At 42.0% G+C, this 22,755-nt stretch overlaps 1 protein-coding gene across 3 annotated transcripts in view; it reads right to left on the reverse strand.

Moving 5' to 3' along the window:
• SMAD7 (SMAD family member 7) overlaps positions 1-22,755 on the reverse strand; it is a 58,332-nt gene that overhangs the window by 19,529 nt on the left and 16,048 nt on the right. For all 3 annotated transcript variants that reach the window (XM_061614283.1, XM_061614275.1, XM_061614293.1), the window contains one exon: positions 20,940-21,014. In XM_061614283.1, coding sequence (XP_061470267.1) covers positions 20,940-21,014 — 75 coding nt within the window. The remainder of the gene's footprint in view (positions 1-20,939; positions 21,015-22,755) is intronic.

A 22,755-nucleotide genomic window follows, 5' to 3' on the forward strand; every position in this document is an offset into this window, starting at 1 on the left:
TACAGGTGTTCCATTTTGGGGTTTCCCCCCCCATCAGCATAAAATTGGCAGCAGGTGAACAAGGCTCTCTATATGAAGTCCAACAATATTTAAAAGTGAGTTACTCCATTTGCCCCATTAGGATGTAAACAATCAAACAAGAAAAACTGCAGGCCCCCATGCTTTTGAGTTTAAGCATGCATTCCTTTCAAAAAGGCTAAAAGCTTCAGCCTGTTTTCCAAATAAACGTGAGTGACCAGCTCAGCTCTGATGACGTAAGATCAAACTCTAAGCTACTTTCCCAAAGCAGCTATCACATTAAAGATAATTCACACTTTAGGATGCAAACACATCTACTCCCCGTATGGTAGGATCTGCAAAGCATAAATGAGAATGTTTAAGGTACATCCACAAGTACACAAACTTATACCTCCCCTTTGTACTTTACACTCTTTGCTTTTTCAGACACTGGTGTCCACCCTAGCTGGCAAATGCACTTACTCCATATCAGAGGTGTAGTCACCCAGGGTCTCAGAGGGTCTTAGACCTCTTACTTTTTTAGGAGCAGGGTCCCTGTATCACTAGCATCCTATGACCAACCAACATGAGAGTGTGTTAGCCACAGAGAACAGTCTTCTACCACGTTTCCTTGTCCCTTCCTGCTGACTGGAGCCAATCAGGGTGAAAGGAGAGTCAACCACTGAGAAGACTCTTTTCAGTAGATAAAACTCTCTTCTTTCATGCTTATTGGTTCCTAGGGATGTCTGTTGTTGTGGGAGAAGGCATTAATAAGGATCTCATTCTCAACCCAGCAGCAAAAGGGGGAGGGAGTGGGTGGCTGTGACTAACATAACGGGACTCTGCACTTCTTAGTTTGCCACTACACTACTGCTCCATATTGACTGCATTTGAACATAACGGTTAACCATACTTCATGGTTTACCGTGAGTGCCCAGATGGCTCCTCTTCACTCCGTCAGCGCAAGCAGCAGCAATAAACCACAACCCCTGGCTTAGTGTTACATCAGAACCAGGGATTGTGGTTTTTGTTTTCTACTCCAAACAAACCACAATTCGGAGCCAAGGTTTCTTCTTGGCTTACCAACCAAGAGTTTTTGGTGCAAAATAAACCACAATCCCCAGTTCAGATATAAAGTTAAGCCAAGGACCTTGGTTTGCTGCTCTGTCTTGTGCTAAGGGAGGAGTAAAGCAGGAGCAATCTCAGTGCTCACGCTAAACCATTCTGTGGATTACTTAGTTGATTTGGCCCTTTGTTGGTTTGTGCTTTCATGCTTGGAGGCGTAATGAGCAGGTGTATTTACTGACTTTTTCCAATATGGCACTGAAGATATAGAACAAATAAATAAGTGTGGAGCACAGCACAACAAACCTTTTTCTAACTGAAAATGTAAATAGTAATAATAATAACAGTATCATTATTATTACTTCTAACACACAAGATCAAAGCAAGTGTTTACATGCTGCTGTATGCTTAGTTGTGGCTGTAAATCTAATGAATGATAGAACTTTTAAGAATAGGCATGCTGACTCAGACCAATGGTCCATTTATCTCAGCATTCTGTCTTCTGACAGATACTGCCAGGTACCACAGATGTTCAGAAGCAGAACATGATGGCAATATCCCCATTGGTAAGTCTACACCAAAATCTTGTGGAGCACAATCTAGGATCTTCTCAGGATCTTATGTACTCATCTGAACTGCTGCTACACATCCAATGCTATAGTTTTCAGATCTTCTGACTTCAGGAAACCCTTTCTAAACAATCTTGTCTGCCACAGAACTCCATCGCATTGTTGAGATTCTGGGGCATATATTCCATAGTTGTATTGATGATGGGTTGAATTTAACTAAATCCTACTCAGAGCAGACCCACTGAAATTAATGAATGTAAGCTAGCCATGTCTATTAACTTTAATAGGTCTACTCTGAGTAGGTCTACAATGGAATGCCACTTTCTGTTGCAAGCTTTTTATATGGATTCTGCATTTTAATTTATTTTGTACTAAGGTTGTATGCTAAGCTTATAATGTTATATATAATTAGAACTACACCATTGGCCAAATCAACAAAGAACACTTTTTTTTTTTGCATGAGCAACAGGTTCATAATGGAGGGAATAAGTGGCTCTATTAACTTCTTGTGGCTTCAAAACTACATCAGCTTATCTAGAAATTCATACTACAGATTGCCATAAGGATAAGCAAGAATTTTATTGTGTAATGTTTTAATGATTGTTTCTTTTATCAATGATATATGGACTATTTATAAATCATTTGTCAATATATCCTTTTTATCTGCACATGATGCTCTATGTTATGACCTGTGGTCGGACTAATGAATGACTTGTAGAAATAAATAAAAAATGTGGTACAGATAGGTAAACTATATTTTAGCAAAATCTTGTCTGCTACCAATGATTGTCCAATCTAAGAAGAACACCTAATATGCTATCAAGAAACCCCAGGATTCTCTGGAACACAGTTTGGAAACTAGTGATCTAATTTCTTACTCATCTGAGAAAGTATTAGTCCATCATAGTTACCCTTTATAGTCACCCTCACCTTCAGCTGTGGTAATGATGCTTTGGAACTTCTAGTATCTACAAATTAAGTCCACCCATGTTTTCATTACAAGTGATACAGCCTGGGGCCAACTTCAGAGGCAATAAAGTGAAAGCTCTTTAGACACTCTCAGCTTTGGTTTGTCGGGCATAAATAAAAGTTGCTTCAGAAGTTAATGAACTTCTGTCCTACTATGTAGTTACCATATGTTTTTAAAAGGTTGGGTATTGAGCTAGCCAGACAAGAACATCCATTGAAAGCTGGCATCACACTCACCCTGAGAAGATAAAATTTGATTTAACCTACTCATTGCAGCAACATGGTACTCTAAACAACATCTACAAACAAAGAAAATTACTATTTGTAATACTCTCAAACTGGCTATCAGATATCTCTCTCTTATGCATATACATTACATGCATACACATCTTGTTTACAGATACATTCTATGTCTTTACTAAAGCTGAATGAAATTTCCTGAGTCATCTACCAGAACTCATAAAATACCTATTTCTCTCCTATCTGCAGGCAGTGATGCTTTTCCCCCCAGTGCTCCCATGCCCTCCCACACACTCCTGATGGAAATTTTTTCCATTTCTTAAGTTCATTAGAAGCAATGGATGGATGTCAACTGCAAATACAACATTAGGCACACTTGGTAGCTTCAAAGGTTTTAGCTTTGTTTACTAAATACAAGTAAAATAAAAATGCTAAATTATATCACTGTCTAAAGTGTCAGAAAATTTTCCAATGCAAACGGGGGGGGAATTCCTAATTTGCATTGGAAAATTTTCCGATCTAAAATTTTCTAGAATATCCACATCACTGCCTGCAGGGGCTGTGATCTACACATAAATTGACCTAACAACCATGGCTCCCTAACAACAGGTCTTCCGCTAAGGAAGAATCTACAGATAACAATGAAACTACCACAGGGTTCAAAATATCACCCACAGTGATTTAACAATTAAGGAGATCTCCATCAACCACACAAGAAACATCAGAGAGACCGAGGCTTTCCCACAATAACCCTCACATGAAGACCCTTACTTAAAAAAAATCAATCCTATTATAAGCCACTAGATCTAATGCAGTAAAAACGTGTGTATTTCTCCTTCAGTTCCATATTAAAGAACCCTCAGCACTTTGTAAAATCTAAAACCAAAGCGAGAGTTGTGGCTAGCTCTTTTGCATTTCTATCAATGGCAAGAAACAATAGACAACAGGGTGAAAAAATGAAGTCAGCCAGCAGTCCCTAGCCACTGAGCATGCTCTCTCCTCACTGGCTGTTTGGAGAAGTCCCTCCCTCAAAGTTTTCTTTCTAAAGAATTGTCTGTACTTCTGCAAAACATGGGGTTCCCTCACATCTGCTGAAACCTTCCTCTTGTGCAGCCAGCAAGGGGTTGGTTTGGCTACATAAGCAATGGCATTCATGCCTACACAATGGAAAAAGATGGAATTGTTTTTGCTAGTGAATAACAGCAATGGTCTCCTTCTGCTATTATCCTGGTAAATCAACTCTTTAGGACACAGCATTGTCATGAGCAAGAACTGGTCTCTTCATTTGTGCTAGATTGCCACAGACAAAGCTGCACTAGCAAATGTGTAAATCTATCTGACTATACTCATGAGTAGCAAGTGGGATTTTCAAGAGCTGGGCCAGTGTTCATGTATAGTTAGAACCATCATTTCCAAAACAAAACTTCTTCTCTCTCCCACACAGATTTCAGCAATAAAAGGAGATCAACACTCATTTTCCAGGGGCCCATCATTCATCAGCCAACCACAGAGACACAAAGGCTCCCAAGGACATACCTGAATAATCTATCATCTATACAGACAAGACTTCCACACTGAATGTGCTGCTTTGTATATGAGGCTTGATTGAGTAAAACTATATATGGGGAAACTGGAGAGAGAGAGAGAACGAACAACAAGGAGAGTGTTGCTAATGCGTGCATTTTCAAATTAAGGATGAGGTTTCAAAATTATGCCAGTGGGAGGGGTGGAGAAAAAGTAAAAAGGGCAAAAGGAACAAGTCAAGCCACCTCTGTCTGTTCAAACTGCCTACATCGTTTTGCTGTGGCGTCTTGTTGTGTTTTGACAAGTTACACTCATTGAAGGATCAGCAAACTTTTACACACTGACAACTACAACCCCAGGCTCTCATTGTTATTATGAAAACAAACCAAAGCCAAAAATGAGAAGAGGAGGGGGAAAGAAAAGAAAGATGAGGTTACTTAGCAAAAGACCAAGCGAGCTACTAAAATGTCTGCTTTGTACTTTTCAATAAAGGAAGTTATATCACTCTAGCCAAGCAAGCTTCCGCTCCTTAATGCATGTGAAGCTGGGAGGCTAGACATTAGATGCAAACACTGGGCTCACGCCCAGCAGTGTGTAATTGTGACAAGTGTACTTTCATCACTGTCTCACTCCATCACATATACAGGCAACAAGACTTGCCATCAGTCGGGACCCATGCGCAGAGAGCAAGGTCTGCATGTCAAACCTGGCTCTAACTAGATTACAAACAAATGGAAAACACAATCAATTGGAGTGTCCAATGTTGCACTGGCAACAGCATCACACCCAGCAAAAAGAAGAATGAGAAGGATTTAAAATAAAGAACCACCATCCCAGTAACTCTCAATTTGTCTGTGGGCTTTTGCATATCGGATCCATCCAGGAGTGGGCAATTTGTCTTGCACTGAAGGCCCCACTGGAATCACATAATGAGACAAATGGCCTAAACAAATCTGCATGCAGTAATTGCATGAAACTGAACTGTAATCTGCATATAATTCCCATAAACAAGGCACAGGCCAAACTTACAGTTGATTTTTATTCTTCAATAATTTTCCTCAGATGGGTTTTAGCACCTGGAAAAATGTTTATATTTAAACTTTGGAGTCATTGATTATGTTGAGGGTCAGTAGACTTCTGACTTTGCAGATGCTGGCAGGGATCGCTATGTACAGTATCTCCATAATGGCCAGCTTGTGAACTTCCATGTTCATCTGAATTGCCACTGCTGGAGACAGATTACTGGGCTAAATGCACAGGTTATATGAACCGGAAGGGCATTACTTGTGATCTTATCCGAAATTTTTAAGAATTAGATAGCTTGGGGCTTATTTTTATTTGTTATTGGTTCCTTAGCATTTCCTTAGCAATCACATTTTCAGGCATATCTCTGTAATGAAAACTTATCTCGAAACAAAGATAAAACAAACCACAAAATGGTACTGTTTTTGGAGACTTAACAAAAAACCCATAGATTACACCAAGCGCTCTCTGATTTAACTTGTATCTCTCTGTTCACACTTAAATGTAAGGAGCTAAGATAAAGCTGGTATAGCACAGTGGGAAGGAGAGCCTGGCTGGGAGTCCAGAGTCTGTGAGTTCAGATCCCCGCTCGTGTCCCCTGGGTGTGAAGGGCCAGCTAAATTTTACTGTTTACAATTTTATTATGTACTTAATTTTATTTTTGTAAGCCGCCCTGAGTGCCCTATTATAGGGTAGAAGAGTGGGATAGAAATATTTTAAATAAATAAATAAAGATCACCCCCACAGTGAGTGGCTCAGGGGTTACATGCCCTACCACCTGTGCAGCCGTGGGCAAGCTGCATAGTCCCAAGGAGCCCAGTTGCCCCCCCGCTGGCAGTTGCAGACAAGGAATGGGCTGGCTTGTGCAGCTGCAGCAAGCTGAGCAGGCCCTAGCCAGCTGGGGAGGACTAGCCTCAGAGGGAGGCAATGGTAAACCCCCTCTGAATACCGCTTACCATGGAAACCCTATGCATAGGGTCGCCATAAGTTGGGATCGACTTGAAGGCAGTCCATTTCATTTTCAACGTAAGAGGATCCTACTCAGAAGAGGGAAAAGACTCAGGATCAAGGTCAGGGCTTTCAAGACTGAAGCTTGGGTACCATTAACCCTTTGGAACATGACTGCATCGTAATTGGCCAGAAAGGATCTCCTCACCCCCCTCCCTACCACTTTAAATAAAAGGATTAATTGTGCCAGTTTCTTACAGACATATAATAGTCAAGCCAGATTCACCAAGCCAGCTATAAAAGTTGCTTCCTTTTTGTTCTTGCTAATGCACAGGGAGATACTGAAGAGGCTTTCAAAGGAATTCCTGAAAAGGGGGCTAGAGGTTTAATGTTTTTCAAGGCACATGAGCATACTCAGTAGTATTCGGGGGGGGGGAGAGACAAAACAGATACAATTTTTCCTCTTCAGAGCAAGGTTAAAAGGGTAAGGAGGGGCTGAGCAAATTTTTATGAAGTCTTTTTTCCCCTCCACCACCACCCCAAGTTAAAACCTAGATAATGACAGTGGGTGGGGACCAAATGTTAAGACTGAGAAGCCAAACCAAAATTAGCTTCCCAGCCAAAAGGCTCTCTTTGCCTCGCCTTCTGGAAAAGGAAAGTAAGGGAAAATCATGAAAAGGTTCCTCAGTAAACTGAGATAGGAGGTGGCAGGCAATGTTCAAGTAAAGGTGACCCTGCTATTAAAATATTTTTTGAAATAATAAAAATAAAATCAAGTACTCAAAACAGTCCCTCTCTTTGGAAATTAGGCCTGCAAGGACATGTGATTTCTAGAAAGGGGGGGGGGGCACAGGCAGAGCTTGGAAAAGTTACTTTTTTGAACTACAACTCCCATCAGCCCAATCCAGTGGCCATGCTGGCTGGGGCTAATGGGAGCTGTAGTTTTAAAAAAGTAACTTTTCCAAGCTCTGGGCACAGGGACACCTTCACAATCTTCCCTGACTTTCACTAATAGCCAACTACATTTTCCTTCCTTTCCTTTGTCCTTTCCGTAATTTTTCTTTTCTCTTAAAGCAATGATGCAATATCCTATAGTGTTTCAATGTTTCCTGTTAAGAACAGGGTGAAAGTTACCATTATGTGTTTTTAAATATACCACCTACTATCAACACATCCCACCCTCCCAGCTCTGGCACACCACCACAACGCTACAGAAAACAGCAATCTGATTATCATGAAAGCTGAAAGGTTTTCTGTCTGTGCACACGTATGTATAAACACTTCCCAAAGTACCTATTCAAGGCAAAGAGCTAATTTTTGCTCGAGACAAAACATTAACAGCTGAAGAAGGCTAGCTGAGGCTCATAAGGAAGAATATGATGTCTTCTTAATTTCACTGTGCCGCAGCTCCATTCACACACACACACACATCACCACTAATGCTCCCACAGGAAGCAGTGATGGGCTCCAACCTAGACTGCTTTAAAAGAGGATCGGACAAGTTCATGGAGGATATGGCTATCAATGGCTACTAGCCAGAATGCCTGTGCTCTCCCTCCACTGTTAGAGGCAGTACATCACTGGAAATGCCAGTTGCTGAGAATCCCAAGTGGAGAGAGCACCGTTGCACCCAGGTCCCGGCTGTGGGCTTCCCACAGGCATCTAGTTGGCCACTGTGAAAACAGGATGCTAGACCAAATGGGCCACTGGTGTGATCCAGTAGGCTCTTCTTAAGAAGAGTAGGCTCTTCTTAAGAAGAGGCCTTCGGGTCCTTCACACTGTTTGGGCTCATCCACCTGGCTGCAGTATTCACACACATATACAACAGTGGAATGGGCCACTGCTAATATGTGTGCCTTGAGCCAATGTTCCAGCTGTTCCTAAGGCCTTTTCTGTCTCTTCTCTAGTCCATGATTGAACATGGGTTAAAAACAGGGAAAATCTATCCTTTTCTCATACTGCAATCACCTTGCCCCAGTTTGTATACTACTTTACATTGTATTACTTTATATATGACTTCCCCGCCACGACACAGATGTCATCACATGTAAGCCAGGCAACTCTATAGCGGCACTAGGTCTGGCTCACATGACGCAATGTGAACAGGGAGACTGGATGAGCTGGGTACCTGCCCAGCCATGCATCAATGTGCAATGCTTGGTCCATACATCGCATCTGCACGTTGGGGGGGGGGGAAGACAACATTCCTGCACCACACGAAGCCCCACGTAACTTATAATAGTTGACTGCAACTATTAAAATGTGGCTGGTGTAAAATCTATGTTAGATAACCCTATATGATGGTGTGTTTAGCTTTATCACACATTTTGCATAACGCTCTAGGAGGCTTAAATCAGAAAGGATTTGCTGTTGTGAAAGGATAGGAGGCCAAAGTGAACAGATATGAGGCAGTGAAAGGATATAAAGCCTACATGAAAAGAGCCAACCCTTCCCAGTTAAAATAAAGGAGCTGGATATGGATATTCCTCACTAATGCAACTAGACACAAATAACGGAGATGAAGGGGGAAATCCCACTGAAGAAACCCCAATGAACTACCCCCCCAACAGCCCCAATCCTTCTGAAGACACTGGCTCCATGTGATTAAATTACCTAGCCATTCCTTCCAGCTTAAGAGCAAACAAAAATTAAGAATACACCCAAGATTTTAATGTTGGCTAGAAGAGCTAATTAAAAAGCCAGAGGCCAGAGATCCTAAGAGATATCAAGCACTTTTAGTTCCCACCATTTTGACTGCATCCTGAAACAGCATCAGGACACATTCTTGCCTATAACTGCGCAGTTCCTGGACAGCAGCTGACTGAGCTCCCAGTTATACTCTAAAACAAAGTCTGTGGAAAACAGCAGAATGCCAGGCTCTTTGGGTAAAAAGTTAAGGAGGTAAACATGAACTTTACTTTCTTTGTGAAATACAGACTGAACTAAGGCCATGGAGCTGCACTTAATATCACTTAGCTGAAAATAAACTGGAAAGGAAGCTGTTTTGTGACACTAGGCAGAGAGCCAGGTTGCTAGGCAGGGGTCATTCAATCATGCTCAGAAAGATGGTACTTGCTGGCAGTGACCTCTGACTGGCCTGTTGTCGTCTTCTCTTACATGGCTCTCTTGAGGTCACGGCAAGACGGCACCAGTAGGAATTCCACTTTCATCTTTCTGAAACCACAGTGTCTGATAAAGCTGTGGCCCAGGCCCAAATATTTGTCAAAACGATTTGAGAGGTCAGATACCTGCCTCTCTTCAAAACCACCCCACAAGAGTCACAGCGGCTGCAGAGATGGGCTGCTGATAGCCGCTGATAACCCTGGAATAACCTTAGTTAATAGTAAAACGGCGCACATTACACCCTCCTAAGTGAGCAAACATAGCAATAGGAAATAGGTGCTGGAGAGAGGAGTGGGGTGCCTACCCGAGGATATCCTTAACGACAGGAATAATAGCTGTCTTTTGATTACTGAAAGAAAGGTGTCACAGCCACCTTGACCAAGAAATCCCCACCAGTTTTGTGTGTCTTGGATCAACAGCTGCATGAGGCTGAGTTTACACAGCAAAATGTGGCTCTGATCTCCACAGTAAATGCTGTATCTCCTATGGTTTCTGTGACTGCATGAAAACAGAGTGGGCGGTTAGTTAACAATCCCCTGAAAGGGGTACCCTTTATAAGCATTCACACTGTAGTATTATTACACACTACTTTTGCACAATTTGTTGCAATTTTGCTTATCATTCAATAGCAAAATATATAGACAATGATATGAAGAAATTGTTAGGAAGTTTGAAGAACAAGGTCAGAAAGAAAGAAAGAAAGAAAGAAATTAACTCCCATTGCCCACAATTTATCTAAAGAAGTAACCACAATTTCTTGGCAATGTACATATGGTTTCCAAGTGGTCTCCCATCTGTGCGCTCACCAGACCCAAACATGCTTAGCTTTGCAAACATTGGGGCCTCATTGCACCTTCAAACATACCCTGGGTTCTAAATGCTAACTTTATTTGGTTTATAATAACCAAAACACTTTATCTGGGTTAAGTGCAACTAGAACAAGAGACATGGCTCTCCAAGATGGCAGGGACACTCCGAGCTACCAACTGGAACTGCAAAACACCAAGAGTATATTTATTTATTAAATGGAGGACTGAAATAACTCTGGGAGTAGTTTCATGGGATGTAGGTGGCAGTGTGACAGGATCTTCTCTTGTCTTTTTCTCTCTGGAAGGGAACCTCAAGCCCTTCATACATTCATCTATCATGACACAGTTGGGTCAGAAGAACACAAGAGCCTACTAGATCAGCCCAATGGCCCATCCATTCCTGCATCCTGTTCTCGCAATGGCCTACCAGATGCCTGTGGGGTCGCCAGCTTAAACTACCACGGAGAAAGAGTGTGGGAGTTTTGCCTGAGGTGGGTTCACTGCAATTTCCGAAATTAAGGTTATTAAATTATAATGACAACTATATGAGAGCTCTGAGGGGAGCTCTTAGGACTAGGTTGAGACACTTACTCAACTTCCTCCTCCTCTCAAATTCAAGAGAACAGTGGTTCAGACACCTGCTAGGGTGTATTTTATCCCTTCCTACCACCACTCACATAATGTAATACATGGCATAAGACTTGCACCCAATTTTTCCTCCTTGGAAAGAGGGAAAGGACAGGACTCTGCTTGGAGCACCCAAATCACACATCATGCTATGGGTAGTGTGGGAGAGGCAAATGCCCACTCTTCCACCACATGAAGGCAGTCACTGCTCATGTAAGTGTCTAAACCAGACCATAAGATTTATCACTGTAACAGGGTACTGGGGAATGGAAAGTGCCTGCGGTGGGTCATTTGAGGTATTGTGCAGACAGAAGGATTTCCTAACATGGAGACTTCTTTTAGCAATCTCATGCAAACTCGCTAGCTGTTCGCTCCAACCGCACCTATTTAAAGTTACCCATCTGGCTCAATTGCCAACCTGTACATGCAGAAGTAAACCGTCTCACGTGATGAACTCACCACTTCCTTTGGGCAAATTTTATTTAGCAGGCAGCTATATAAATAAAGACATACTCAAGCCATTAGGGTTAAGATTAGACTTTTAAAGCATACTTCTGTATATATTTATTGGGACTTCAAGTAAAAAAAAAAGACCTCAGAAAGTCATACAAACACTTAAAACATTCTTGAAAAAAATTAAACCATCAAGGGAATGTGGCAGGCAGGAAAGAAAAAAAGTATTGTGTTAGAAAAACACTCACAAAAATTGCATGGTTCTTTATAATAAGAGCAGTGTCTGATAAAGAACATGCTTTTCTTTTCCTTCTCACTGCAACCAACATTTTTTTAAAAGCCCCATGAAATGCTGCTTTTTATTATTAATGGCTTCAATCCAGCTGCAGTTAGTCACGACCAATGCCTACCGAAAGCATGGGACTTAAATTAGTAGTGACTAACTTCCATTGCTTTCTATAGGACTTAAGTCACAACAAACTTTAGCTGGATTGGGGCAAATATGGTAAGTGTTTCAACAGAGATACTTTTTATACAGTCCAGTATAAGGCACAAGCAGTATTAAGTCACTTCAATCATGGCTTCCCAAAAGCATCCTGGGAAGTGTAGTTTGTTAAGGGTGTTGAGAATTGTTAGGAGACCCCTATTTCCTTCACAGAGCTACAATTCCGAGTGTTCTCTGGGAAGAAGGGGGATTGACTGTTAAATCATGCAGAGAGGGCAATAGGGGTCTCCAAATAACTCTCAGCACCCTTAAACTACAGTTCCCATGATTCTTTCAGGGAAGCCATGACTGGTTAAAGTGGTATGACACTTCTTTAAATGTGTGGTGCAGATGGAGCCTAATGTAATGGGGATAAAATCAAGAAGAATTGGCATAGATTACTGGGGGGGGGTTGTAAGAAGGACAAAATTGCACTATCATGGAAAATTGCAAAGTTTTCTTCAACTCGCTTCAACTCAAGTAGGATATAAACAGAGCTTGGAAAAGTTACTTTTTTGAACCACAGCTCCCATCAGCCCCAGCCAGCATGGCCACTGGATTGGGCTGATGGGAGCTGTAGTTCAAAAAAGTAACTTTTCCAAGCTCTGGATATAAATTAAGATTTCTTTAAAAGTTTAAAAATCAAACCCCTGTAAAAAGACTCCTATCAGTTTTTCCACAGCTAGACTAGGTTTTATTAAGAGTATTGTTCCCCTAGCAGGTCAATGAAATCTGCAGGACTACTTTAGAGCAAGTAAGTTTTGAGGGCTGTCCACAACACATTCCAGAACAGACTCTCCCACGTTTTGTAGACTTCTGAAATCTTGTTCTCCCTTCCTATGGTACTGAAAGCCTGAGAGACAGTGAGAGGGAGTGGAGAAGCTAGAATGAAGTGTCAGAGGCCAAAAAATACATAGGATGGCTTGCCAAGAGCTAGTCTCTCTTTAGCTTGCTACATAACTGCTATGGTCAGATGATGTGTGAGGGGAGCTGCAATGCTCTCGCCAGTCTGGCAGGCGGCCTGCTTTACTTCGAAGACTCCATTGCTGTCATCTTAGCATTAACCCCTGATAACCCTGTACTTTTGCAGACAGACCTGAGTTTCTAGGTAAGCCATTTAACAAGGCGTAAGTACAAACTAATGCTCTGTGGAATCCGCCTCTTTTTAAATGTAGCAAAACGAAAACATGCTATACAGGGCCACGTTTGAAACCATATATGGAGAGATTTATGCATTTATGTTGGGTCTGGTGGATTTAAATGAACGCTGAATATAGGGTTTATTTTTAAAAAAACTAAAAAGCATTACCAATTGTTTAAAGAAAAACAGACACTAGTGGTGAAGTGTCTCAGTTTAAGATTTAAGTTCAGTTTAAGAAGGCTGAACTGTAAATAAATTAATTTCTCCTGCATCTATAAATCTGGTATTAATGGGGAGGGGCTGGAATGTTTTTGAGATGTATATGAATAAAACCATCCTACCCACCCTAAAGCTGTTTGTCCTGTGCAGCCATCTCCACTCACAAGCTGGGGTGGCAAGATGCAAAACAGAACAGGAGCCTTGCATTGGAAGAGGGAATCTCAACAGGCGTTTGCAAGCTTACAAGCTTTACCTGCTGAAACTCCTTCTTCCACAGGACCCCCTATTTCACCTAACCACCCTTACTTGCAGCGAAATGGAGAGAAGAGAAATTTGGTCACCAACAAAGCCATGTTTTGCACTTTTCTTGTGAAGAGATTCTAGATTTTTTTTAAAAAGCTCACCTCTCCATAGGTGACACAGATACCAGCAAGGATCAAGACATAGAGAAACATTCAAGGAACATTTGCTATTTCATAATGAAATGTCAGTCAGCTGCCCTTCAGAGATTTTTGTAATAAAAGATGAACTGAAGTAGAATTAAATGTATGCATTAAATAACATGAGACCTGTTCTGATGCCCAGGGGTGCGGTATGCATTAGGTTGTCATTCCTCTTCACATTATGGCTAGTGACTTGTACATCTAATATCTGCCTTAAAAATAAAATGGATAATAACTCACAAAATATAAATGGTATAACTGTTTAAGACCAAAACTTCCATTGACACAAGCAGGTGATGTCTTTCAAGTTACACAGAACTAGACCTGAGTCAAGACTAGTTTTCCACAAGCATTTTTGGCAGTGCTGGAAAAACTACTCTTCTCCTCAGTGTTTCTTTAAAATTCATTTTCACAATTCATGAGAATGTACGGTAATTAATTTCCATTGAACTCACCCTTGCTCTTAAGTGCCCTCATTTGCCTCAGGTGAACATAATCACATAGCCAAATGTGATTGGCTATATAACACCATCTTGGTCATAATAGGGTCTCTGTTTGGGTAGGATCACCCATGTGATTAATTAGTAGCTACAACAATTACATACCAAACAAACTACATTTTGCCTCTCTTTACCAAAAGGTAGATTTAGTTACCTCCCTCCTTCCCCCTCACCCGCCTCCCACTTCCTCTCTCATATCACATGAGGTTAAACACAACATTAACTTAGGTTTATCTTCTGACGTAGCTCAGGATATGAAGCCAAAGAATATTGTGTCTCTACGCTTAATGGTCCCCAAGAAAAGACTCCAGCCAGTTCCAAGGTGAAGGTGCTGGACCAAGTTCAAAACAAGAACCTGGCACTCGATTAGGCTTTTGTGGACTACTTTTTAAGCAACTGTCTCACTTTAAAAACAAACAAATAAATGGTTTCAAACAAGATGGTCAACTCTCCAGTCATGAGCCAGAAAATACTGTATTAGTCTGCTGCCAAAGCTGGCTGTATGGGGGTGTCATCTTGATTTGTTTTTATAGTATTATATCACAGTGTTGTAAGTCGCTTGGAGACCTTCAGGTAGCAAGCAACTAATAAATCTAATAAATAATATAATTTTTGGGCAGAGAACAGCTGGGTCAAAATGTATTCCAACAGTAACCTCCTGAGGACTAGTGTCGCCCAGGAATGGATTGTGCCTTGATCCCAGACCCAGTCCTGACACAAACGACCTTGACTCAAATGGCTACGGGTAGCATCTATCTCAAGAGTAAACCCACTGAAATTAATGAACGTAGGTTAGCCATGTTCATGAACGCCAATGGGTCTTCTCTGAGTAGGACTAACATTGGATACAACCCTTGATCTCTGCAACGCTTTTATTTTTCAGGTTGGGATTTGTGACCTTCTTTATGTTCAGTTACCAGGTGTGTTTTTTTTAAACAGACGCCTGGCTTCTTTAACCAGAATGAGCACCATTCCGTCATGGGCTCTTAAGAGCGGGAAGCCATTATACCCTAGGAATCCACCCACATTATTACTGCCCTGGAGTCCACAGAAACATGAACCCATCTCTGGCCAAACAGAGAATAAACAGGCAACAAATGAATGGGTTGGGAGGGAGAGCCGCTGAGGGAGAGATGGACAAAAAGACCCACAGAGGAGGTGGTGAGGGGAAGAGAGAAAATAGGGAGTGTTTTACCCTCAGCAGAGGAGGACTGACCGAGATGCACGAGGGAGGGGGCATGGAAACAGAGTCAAGCCACATGTTTCCCTGTTCAGGTTTTAACCTTTAGGAAGATCCTCCCCAAAATAATAGTAATAATAAATAAAAATAGTTAAAACTAAGTCCCAGAAAATCTGGCTAGTCAGTCTAGTTTCTCTCCTCCCCTCTTTTTCTCCAAACACCACACATGACATGAAAAGGCAGCACCGAGTGAATTAAAGGTCATTTCTGGTGGAACCAGTTCCTTTGTGAGGACCACCCCCCCCCCAGGATTAAGTTTTCAAATTCAGAAAATATATATATTTCTGTCTCTGTCTCTTTTTCTTCCCTTGCCAAAAGAATCAAGCCGCTGGCTCCAGGCTCCTAGGCTTCCTCCCACCCTGAACTGAGCCTCATTCATTAGCTGGAACCACTGCCGAAGCCAGAAAGAAAAACACTAAACACAGCAAGCGAAAAGAGAGACTCAGATTGGTTATTTCGAGGGGGAAACACTTGGGCAGCGGTCTCTCTCTCTCTCCCTCCCATGAATTTCTCTCATCATTCCATGATGGTCACCCTCCCACATCCTCTGGGCAACACTATCCCTACACCTTCACCATTCATCAGGGAGAGTACTCTCAGCCACATGAAGCAGAACGGCGGTAGTATTTGCAGCTCTGAAAGGCATCCCTTAAAGAAAACAGCCACGCCCTTCTGTGTTCTTCAGGCAAAATTAGGCACACACACACATATATATATATGGATTATGTTAACTCCTGGGAGAGTTGGCCTGATGCCTCAGCTGCCCCTTTGACTCCCACCGAATTTGCTTAGCCAGCTTGAAACCTTTTATTTCCACAGCATCCAAAAAAGATGCAACATGCCTTTTAGGAAAAGACCCCCATGCTCTACTCCACAGCCAGAAATCTCTCCAATGTTGGACAACTGTATTTTCACACTGAAGACAACTCTGGAATTCATGCCATGTTTTCATAAAACAATGTGTGATGGGCAATCCAACTGGGAGTTTGAAAAACTTAAATTTTCCTATCCTGAAACAGACAGGCAACGCTCTTTATAAAGATCCTTAAAAGAGTTGCTTCAATACATTGTTTTCAGCAGGTACACATAACAGACCCACAATAGGAAACTACTAAAACTGAGGCTTATAGTAATGTACTTTTTACAGTAGCCCTATTCAGATGTTTTCCCACCCCATTACCATCACACAATAGAAGAGAGGCAAAAGCTCCCTGACCATGCCTCCCCCCAGTCTCCATAGCTGCAGACACACTGATTGCTTCAAAAGCAGCCAAGCCTGTTTTCTCTGGCTGTGTTTTGAAGCGATTCTGTCCAAGGCTGGACACATCTCCCTTCCCCACTGCTGATTAGGACCGCTGGGCCAATCACTCTGTCTGCCACTGTGTTTGCCTACAGCAAAGCATTTTCATTGGACACACCTGGAGTGGCAATGGGGTTGATTGCCAATCAGTTTTGAAGTCTGGGCAAAGCTAACTTCAAGGTAAAATGTGCTAGAACTCTTAACTTCCAAGGTTTTGGAGAACAGAACAACCGCAAGTGTGTCCCTACCCCATTGCTGCCCGTGCAGCTTTCCACATGTTGGGGCTGAACGTCTGAAACAGGGAATCTGGTCAACTCACAATTCCCTAGAAGTTTTAAGGTTTTAAATTGTGTAGGGTGTCTACATGAGTAGAACAGGAACAAGGATGCCATAGAGAGGGAAGGGCCAAGTGTGTAATAGGAATGCCTGAAGAGGGCTACTGCATACACCACCAAAAAATGTTCTGGGAAGGTAGGACCAATCAAAGAAACAAAAACAGGAATTGCTTTGCTGGATCAGATGCATCTAGTCCAACATTCTGTCATCAACACCAGGAAAAGAACACGTTCACAAGCGATGTCTAAAGGCAATAGCCACAATTTTGATATTCACAGGCATACTGCCAGTGAAACATTTAGTTCATGTGGGCAGAGCCTGGAAAAGTTGCTTTTTGGAACTACAACTCCCATCAGCCCAACCCAGTGGCCATGCTGGCTGGGGCTGATGGGAGTTGTAGTTCAAAAAAGTAACTTTTCCAGGCTCTGCCTGTGAGTAATAGCTGCTGATAATCTCATTCTCTATTAACTTGTTGAATGCTTTTTTTCAAGCCCTCTAGCAGCCATCATCACAAATGAATCCCATAAGTTCCATAATGAATTCCATAAGCTAATCATATACTACCTACACCGCCTTTTCTGTGTCTAAAAAAGTACTTGCTTTTGTCAGCCCTGATTGAACATCCTATGTTCACCATTATGATTACTTTTGCCTTCCAACCATCTTAGGTGTACATCTTTTAAAAACATGATGCATGAAGTGGCTTTATTTTACTCCCAGAAATCCTGGGTTGTCTGTGTTAGACAACAGTTGTCGTCTCACAGGAGAACTATTTGGAAATGAAGCCAAATGAAGTTCTGCAGATGGGACATCATATTCATCTCAAGGTGACAGGTTGATGACTTTTAAAATCCATCTCACAATTTCTTGGGTTAAAATGACAAGGCAACTCACCTATCTTTAAAAATGCATGAAAGGGATATTTCTCCTTTTCAGTGAACCATCCCATAATTAAACTTAGATAACTTATTACAACTTCAGATAAAAACAAAGGACCCTAAATGCCCCTGACTAATAGCTCATTAAAGTAAAGGTCCTGTGCAAATACACTCCCTAGCAACCTATCTCAACTGTGTAAAGAAAAGAGAAAGTTAGCTTTGATGACATGCTACAAACCCTGGGCACCATCCAAGGTTAAGCACTTTTAAATCTCAATGTTTGCAACAGAAGTGAGTGAAACGTGCTAAAATCCAACACTGAAGTCAATGGGACTTTTAAAACACTTTGCTATGTCCATCTAGTGTTCCCCTTTTTTACTTTTTGATTATAGCCCCTCCATCTAGGGGATTTTCAGAGGCATGCTGCAAGGTTTGCAGAGGATTTAGTAACAAATCAGGCAAAATTCAGAACAAATGCTCCTTCATGCTGTACGCAGCTTTTGAGCTTGCCATTTCCTTTATGAGTTAAAATGCTCTCCTCGTCTTTCCTCATTAAACTAAGTATCTACAAATTGTGCAGTAAAAAAATGTTGTTGTTGTTTTTAAAAAGGCCCCTTTTAAGTTCAGGGATTTTGCTCTGTGAAACTCAGAACTCATCAACACCCAACACCCCAAAATGTCAGAGCAATAGGATTTACTTCAAGAAAGCTTCAACTGCTGAACACAGCAACTGGAAACCTCACTCAAAGCACCTTTTACCAATTCTTTCCATGTTACCTAGAGAACCCCCTAAGAAAGCATTCCACCACCAGGCAAGCTATGTTATTTCCTGGAACCCCCACCCCTCCCTCTTCCTCTCCCCTTCAGCAGCAGACTAGACAGACCAAGATGCTATCAATACACAAACCTTTCGAAGAGTCTCCCTTTAAAATCTAGTACTTCCTTTGCTTATTTCATGTGGTATCCTGAGGAACTCAACCCCACCCCCTTGCATACCCACAATGTTTTCCTTTTTCTTTAAACCACCTAACATCCTTATTGTGTTCCACTGATTTTTTCCTTTCTCTTCTCTGCCACTTCCCCCCCCCCAATATGGACAGCTTCCTATAAGAAGGCCAGCTTGAAAATGAGAACTACAGGTTGCTTTTTTAAAAAAGAAAGAAAAAACACAGGGCAAACCTCAACAGGCCCTCTCTAAATTCTTAAAAGCAAAGCAAAGAAGGCTCGCTTAAATATAGTCATGTTGAATGCAATTCCTGGAGAGAAAGGCACATGCACACTCAGAAGAAGAGAGCGTACATATTTCTGACATTCTGGTAGTAGGCTACTGAACAAAGTACAACCATTCCAAAAAAACATAAATTAAGCCAGGACTCTTTGGCAAAGGAAAGTATATTCCAAAAGGTTCACGAGCTCAGACAGCTCAGATGTGGCATTAGCAAAAAAAATAAATGTAGAGGCTACGCTAGGCATCTCAAGAAGCAGACATGCACAGGTAGTAGAAAGGGGGCACAAGAAGGCTTTAAAGGGGGCCACCTTCTGTGCAAGCCAAAGGCCAGCCTGCATAAAATCAACTAATATTTGATTGGGTTTAAGCACCCCGGGTGTACACAGGATTGCAGGCATAAACATTACAAACAAGTTAGAAGTCAAAGGGATCTTGAGAGGCAACAGCTCTCTAAACTAGGCCCCTTTATGCTGCTTCCTCAAGGGCTAGGCCTCACAATGTTCTTTTTGCAAGTCCTTCCTAAAGACCTGGCCATTACCATTCATTCAGAGTTGTGAGCCACCAAAACATCTTACACCCCAACCGTAATCACTGAAATGCCAGCCTGAACTTGCAACCTTGCAAAAAGCAGGAGTTTGCTCTGACACACCCATGCAGTGGACAGTGTATAATTTAGCTCAGTGCATAAATCACACAGGCAGACAGCGCCCTCAGCTAACTGCTGTGCTGCAGCTGCCAGTCTAGCAGCAGTCTTTGTCTAGGATCACAACCACCTCTTAACAATGAAGGATGGATATGGGCTTGTTAGACTAGAAAAATAATGCGAGTGAAAGATGGTTGATACTGTCAGTGCAGCCAGGGAACCTCTGCCCTGGGACATTTCAACAGCATGTGTAAAATGCTACAGCATCACACAAAAATGTTGTACAGCACCAAATTAAGAACAGATGGGCCAAACTGTAGGAAAACCACATACATATTATCCTAAAAGTACTTTGCCCAACAAGTTGCCAGCTAGCATCAGCAAAGTCTTAATACTTAACATACTTAATACTTGGTGGTACCAAGACCCTTGGCCCATCTAGCTCAGTATTGTCTATACTGATGGGCAGCTGCTGTCCAGGATTTCAGACAGGAGTCTTTCCCAGTCACACCTGGAGATGCCAGGGATTGAACCTGGGACTTTCTATACAGAGTAGACTCTCCAATACTGAACTACCACCTTTTGGTATCCAACACACAGAAAATCTGAGGCAACCGGTCACCTAGACAGCGAGGAATAGAATATGGACTCCTACAAATGAGAAACAGTTGTTCTGCTCTATGCATGTCAGGTGCCTGAAGGTCTGGTGTCAGCTCCTAAAATGCTAAAATAGTTCGTACCAGTCCTGACTGTAATGTTCTATGGATTAAGGTTGGATCCAAGCATGTGCTAGATTTTCTGCTAGCAAAATATGTTCACTAAGCAGCAGCAACTAGGCATCTGGGTTCAATGGGTTCAAGGCATCTGGTAAGCTACGCATCTTGTCCACCACCATCTACTGCCTGGAAACAAACCAAGGCCCAGCGTCTGTTAGACTTTTTCAAGACAACTTGAGTTCCCAAAGTATGTGTGAATGCAAAAGTTCTCATTCGTGAGAGGGGAGCAGAACTGGCTCCTGTCTGGATCTATCCCACCAGTTAACACAGACAGACTGTAAGCCCCTTCAGCAACATTAATGCAAATCATAGTGACAGACATCTACAGGATCACAGTGTTAAGTCTTCCTAAATGTTTTTAAAATGTGTAGCAGCAAGGGTACAAATTAAATCCAGTTTCTTACCTGAAAGCCCCCCAGGGGCCAGATAATTAGTCCCCCCTGTCTCAGTGGAGGAAGGCACAGAGTCTGGACAATTTGCTGCAAGAGAAAAGGGAAATGAATTAAGAAACAAGCATGACGTACCACTTCAAAAAAGAAAAAATACACTGCAAACCATGCCTCCAGCCAAACGAAGCACATTCCACAGAGTTTAGCAGGAAGTTATTACTAATTGTCTGCACTGAGACACTGCAATTCTTCATGATACATCCACCCTAACTCATCACCCATGTCTAGGCTTCACTCGGCCACTTAATCACATTAATCAATGAGCACAAGATTATAGACTGGCTCCGCCACGGAGCTCCTTTTGTTTGGTTGGTTTTGTTTTCTTGCCAGTCACTGGTTACTGGAAAATATTCAGCTTGCCATACTTTAACCACAACTCAAGATCAAAAAGTTTTCACTGATGCGCTATTGATTTGAGTTAAGGTAATGAGTTGACAATGCAAAACTGAGTAATAAAAGGGGGGCACTTTGCCAAAGACATTCCAATACTTTTAAAAAAAACAACCCTGCCCCATTCCCATATTAATTCAATAGGAATCCTTCCACCTATTTGCCTAGTATGGCCAGCTGGTCCATTTATTATGCTTCAACTGTTTCGACGCACTCAAGTTTTTGCTGCCTACTGATGAAAGGTCTTTATAATAGAAATCTGGTTTTTAAATGTGCGGACACACTAATCCTTAGCACTCTGACAACCAAAAGAAAAGCCAATGTATTGCCCCTCTAATGCCAGCACACTTCAGATAGTGCTGAACCACCTTTCAGGGTTATTGTAGGGATTATTCATCATGGCCCAGTTCAAACATCAGAAACATCTTAAGCATTCGTGCACAGCCTCCTCCCCCTTCATGCACCAATTCCTTCCGCCGTGTCCTGGTTTGTAGTAACCAGTTTTCTGTGATGATAAACCAGGCAAACTATGGTTGTCTGCAAAGTAGAATATGAAGTAGGTTTCTGATTCTGGTTCGCAAGTTACAGCAAACTTCAGTCACTATAAATCAGGAAATGGGAAGAGGGACTTAGCATATGCAAGGGTAAGAGGGAGGTGATCAGTGTCCTGCACATTACCAGCAGCCAAACCATGGTTTGGTTGCAACATGTGAGCAGGTTAATGTTTCATGAGGGACCACAGCTCCACTCAGTGGTGCACAGCACATAGCTTCCATGAATAAGATCTGGATTCTGTATCTGGCATCCCCAGGTAGGGCTGGGACTGCCTGTGAAAAGGAACTCAAGGCAATCCTGGAGATATGGTGTTTGTGATGTCAGACCAGGGACAGCGAACCTGTGGTTCTCAAGATGGTCTCCAACTCCCATCATCCCCAGCTATGTTAAATCAGGGAAGGTGAGAGCTGTAGTCCAACAACATCTGGAGGACCACAGGTTTCCAATCTCTGCATTAGACAAATGCTGGTATTGATAAAGTTGTCTTTAAGTTTTAATTTACTGAAGTCTAAAAGAAGCCCTGTTTACAATAATGCATGTTGTACATAAGAATACAATTTGGGTTCCTATCTCCAAGACCAAATCAAATCCATTTTTTTCACTTTAGGGAGATGTAATGCACACATTCAGCACAAAATAAACACCACATATTTGTGTTCCAGTGTAGGCTCACAGACAATGCAATAACATAACCCAGAGCACAACACTGAAGCAAAGATCTCCCACTCCACATCATTCTTTTTCAGGGAGTTTCTCTCTTACTTTCAGTTTGGCATTTACCAAATGTGAGGAAGGAAAGCCCCCTCTTGAGTCCTAATACAGAGGT

Source organism: Rhineura floridana, chromosome 1 (assembly GCF_030035675.1).
Source record: "Rhineura floridana isolate rRhiFlo1 chromosome 1, rRhiFlo1.hap2, whole genome shotgun sequence".
NCBI lineage: Eukaryota > Metazoa > Chordata > Lepidosauria > Squamata > Rhineuridae > Rhineura > Rhineura floridana.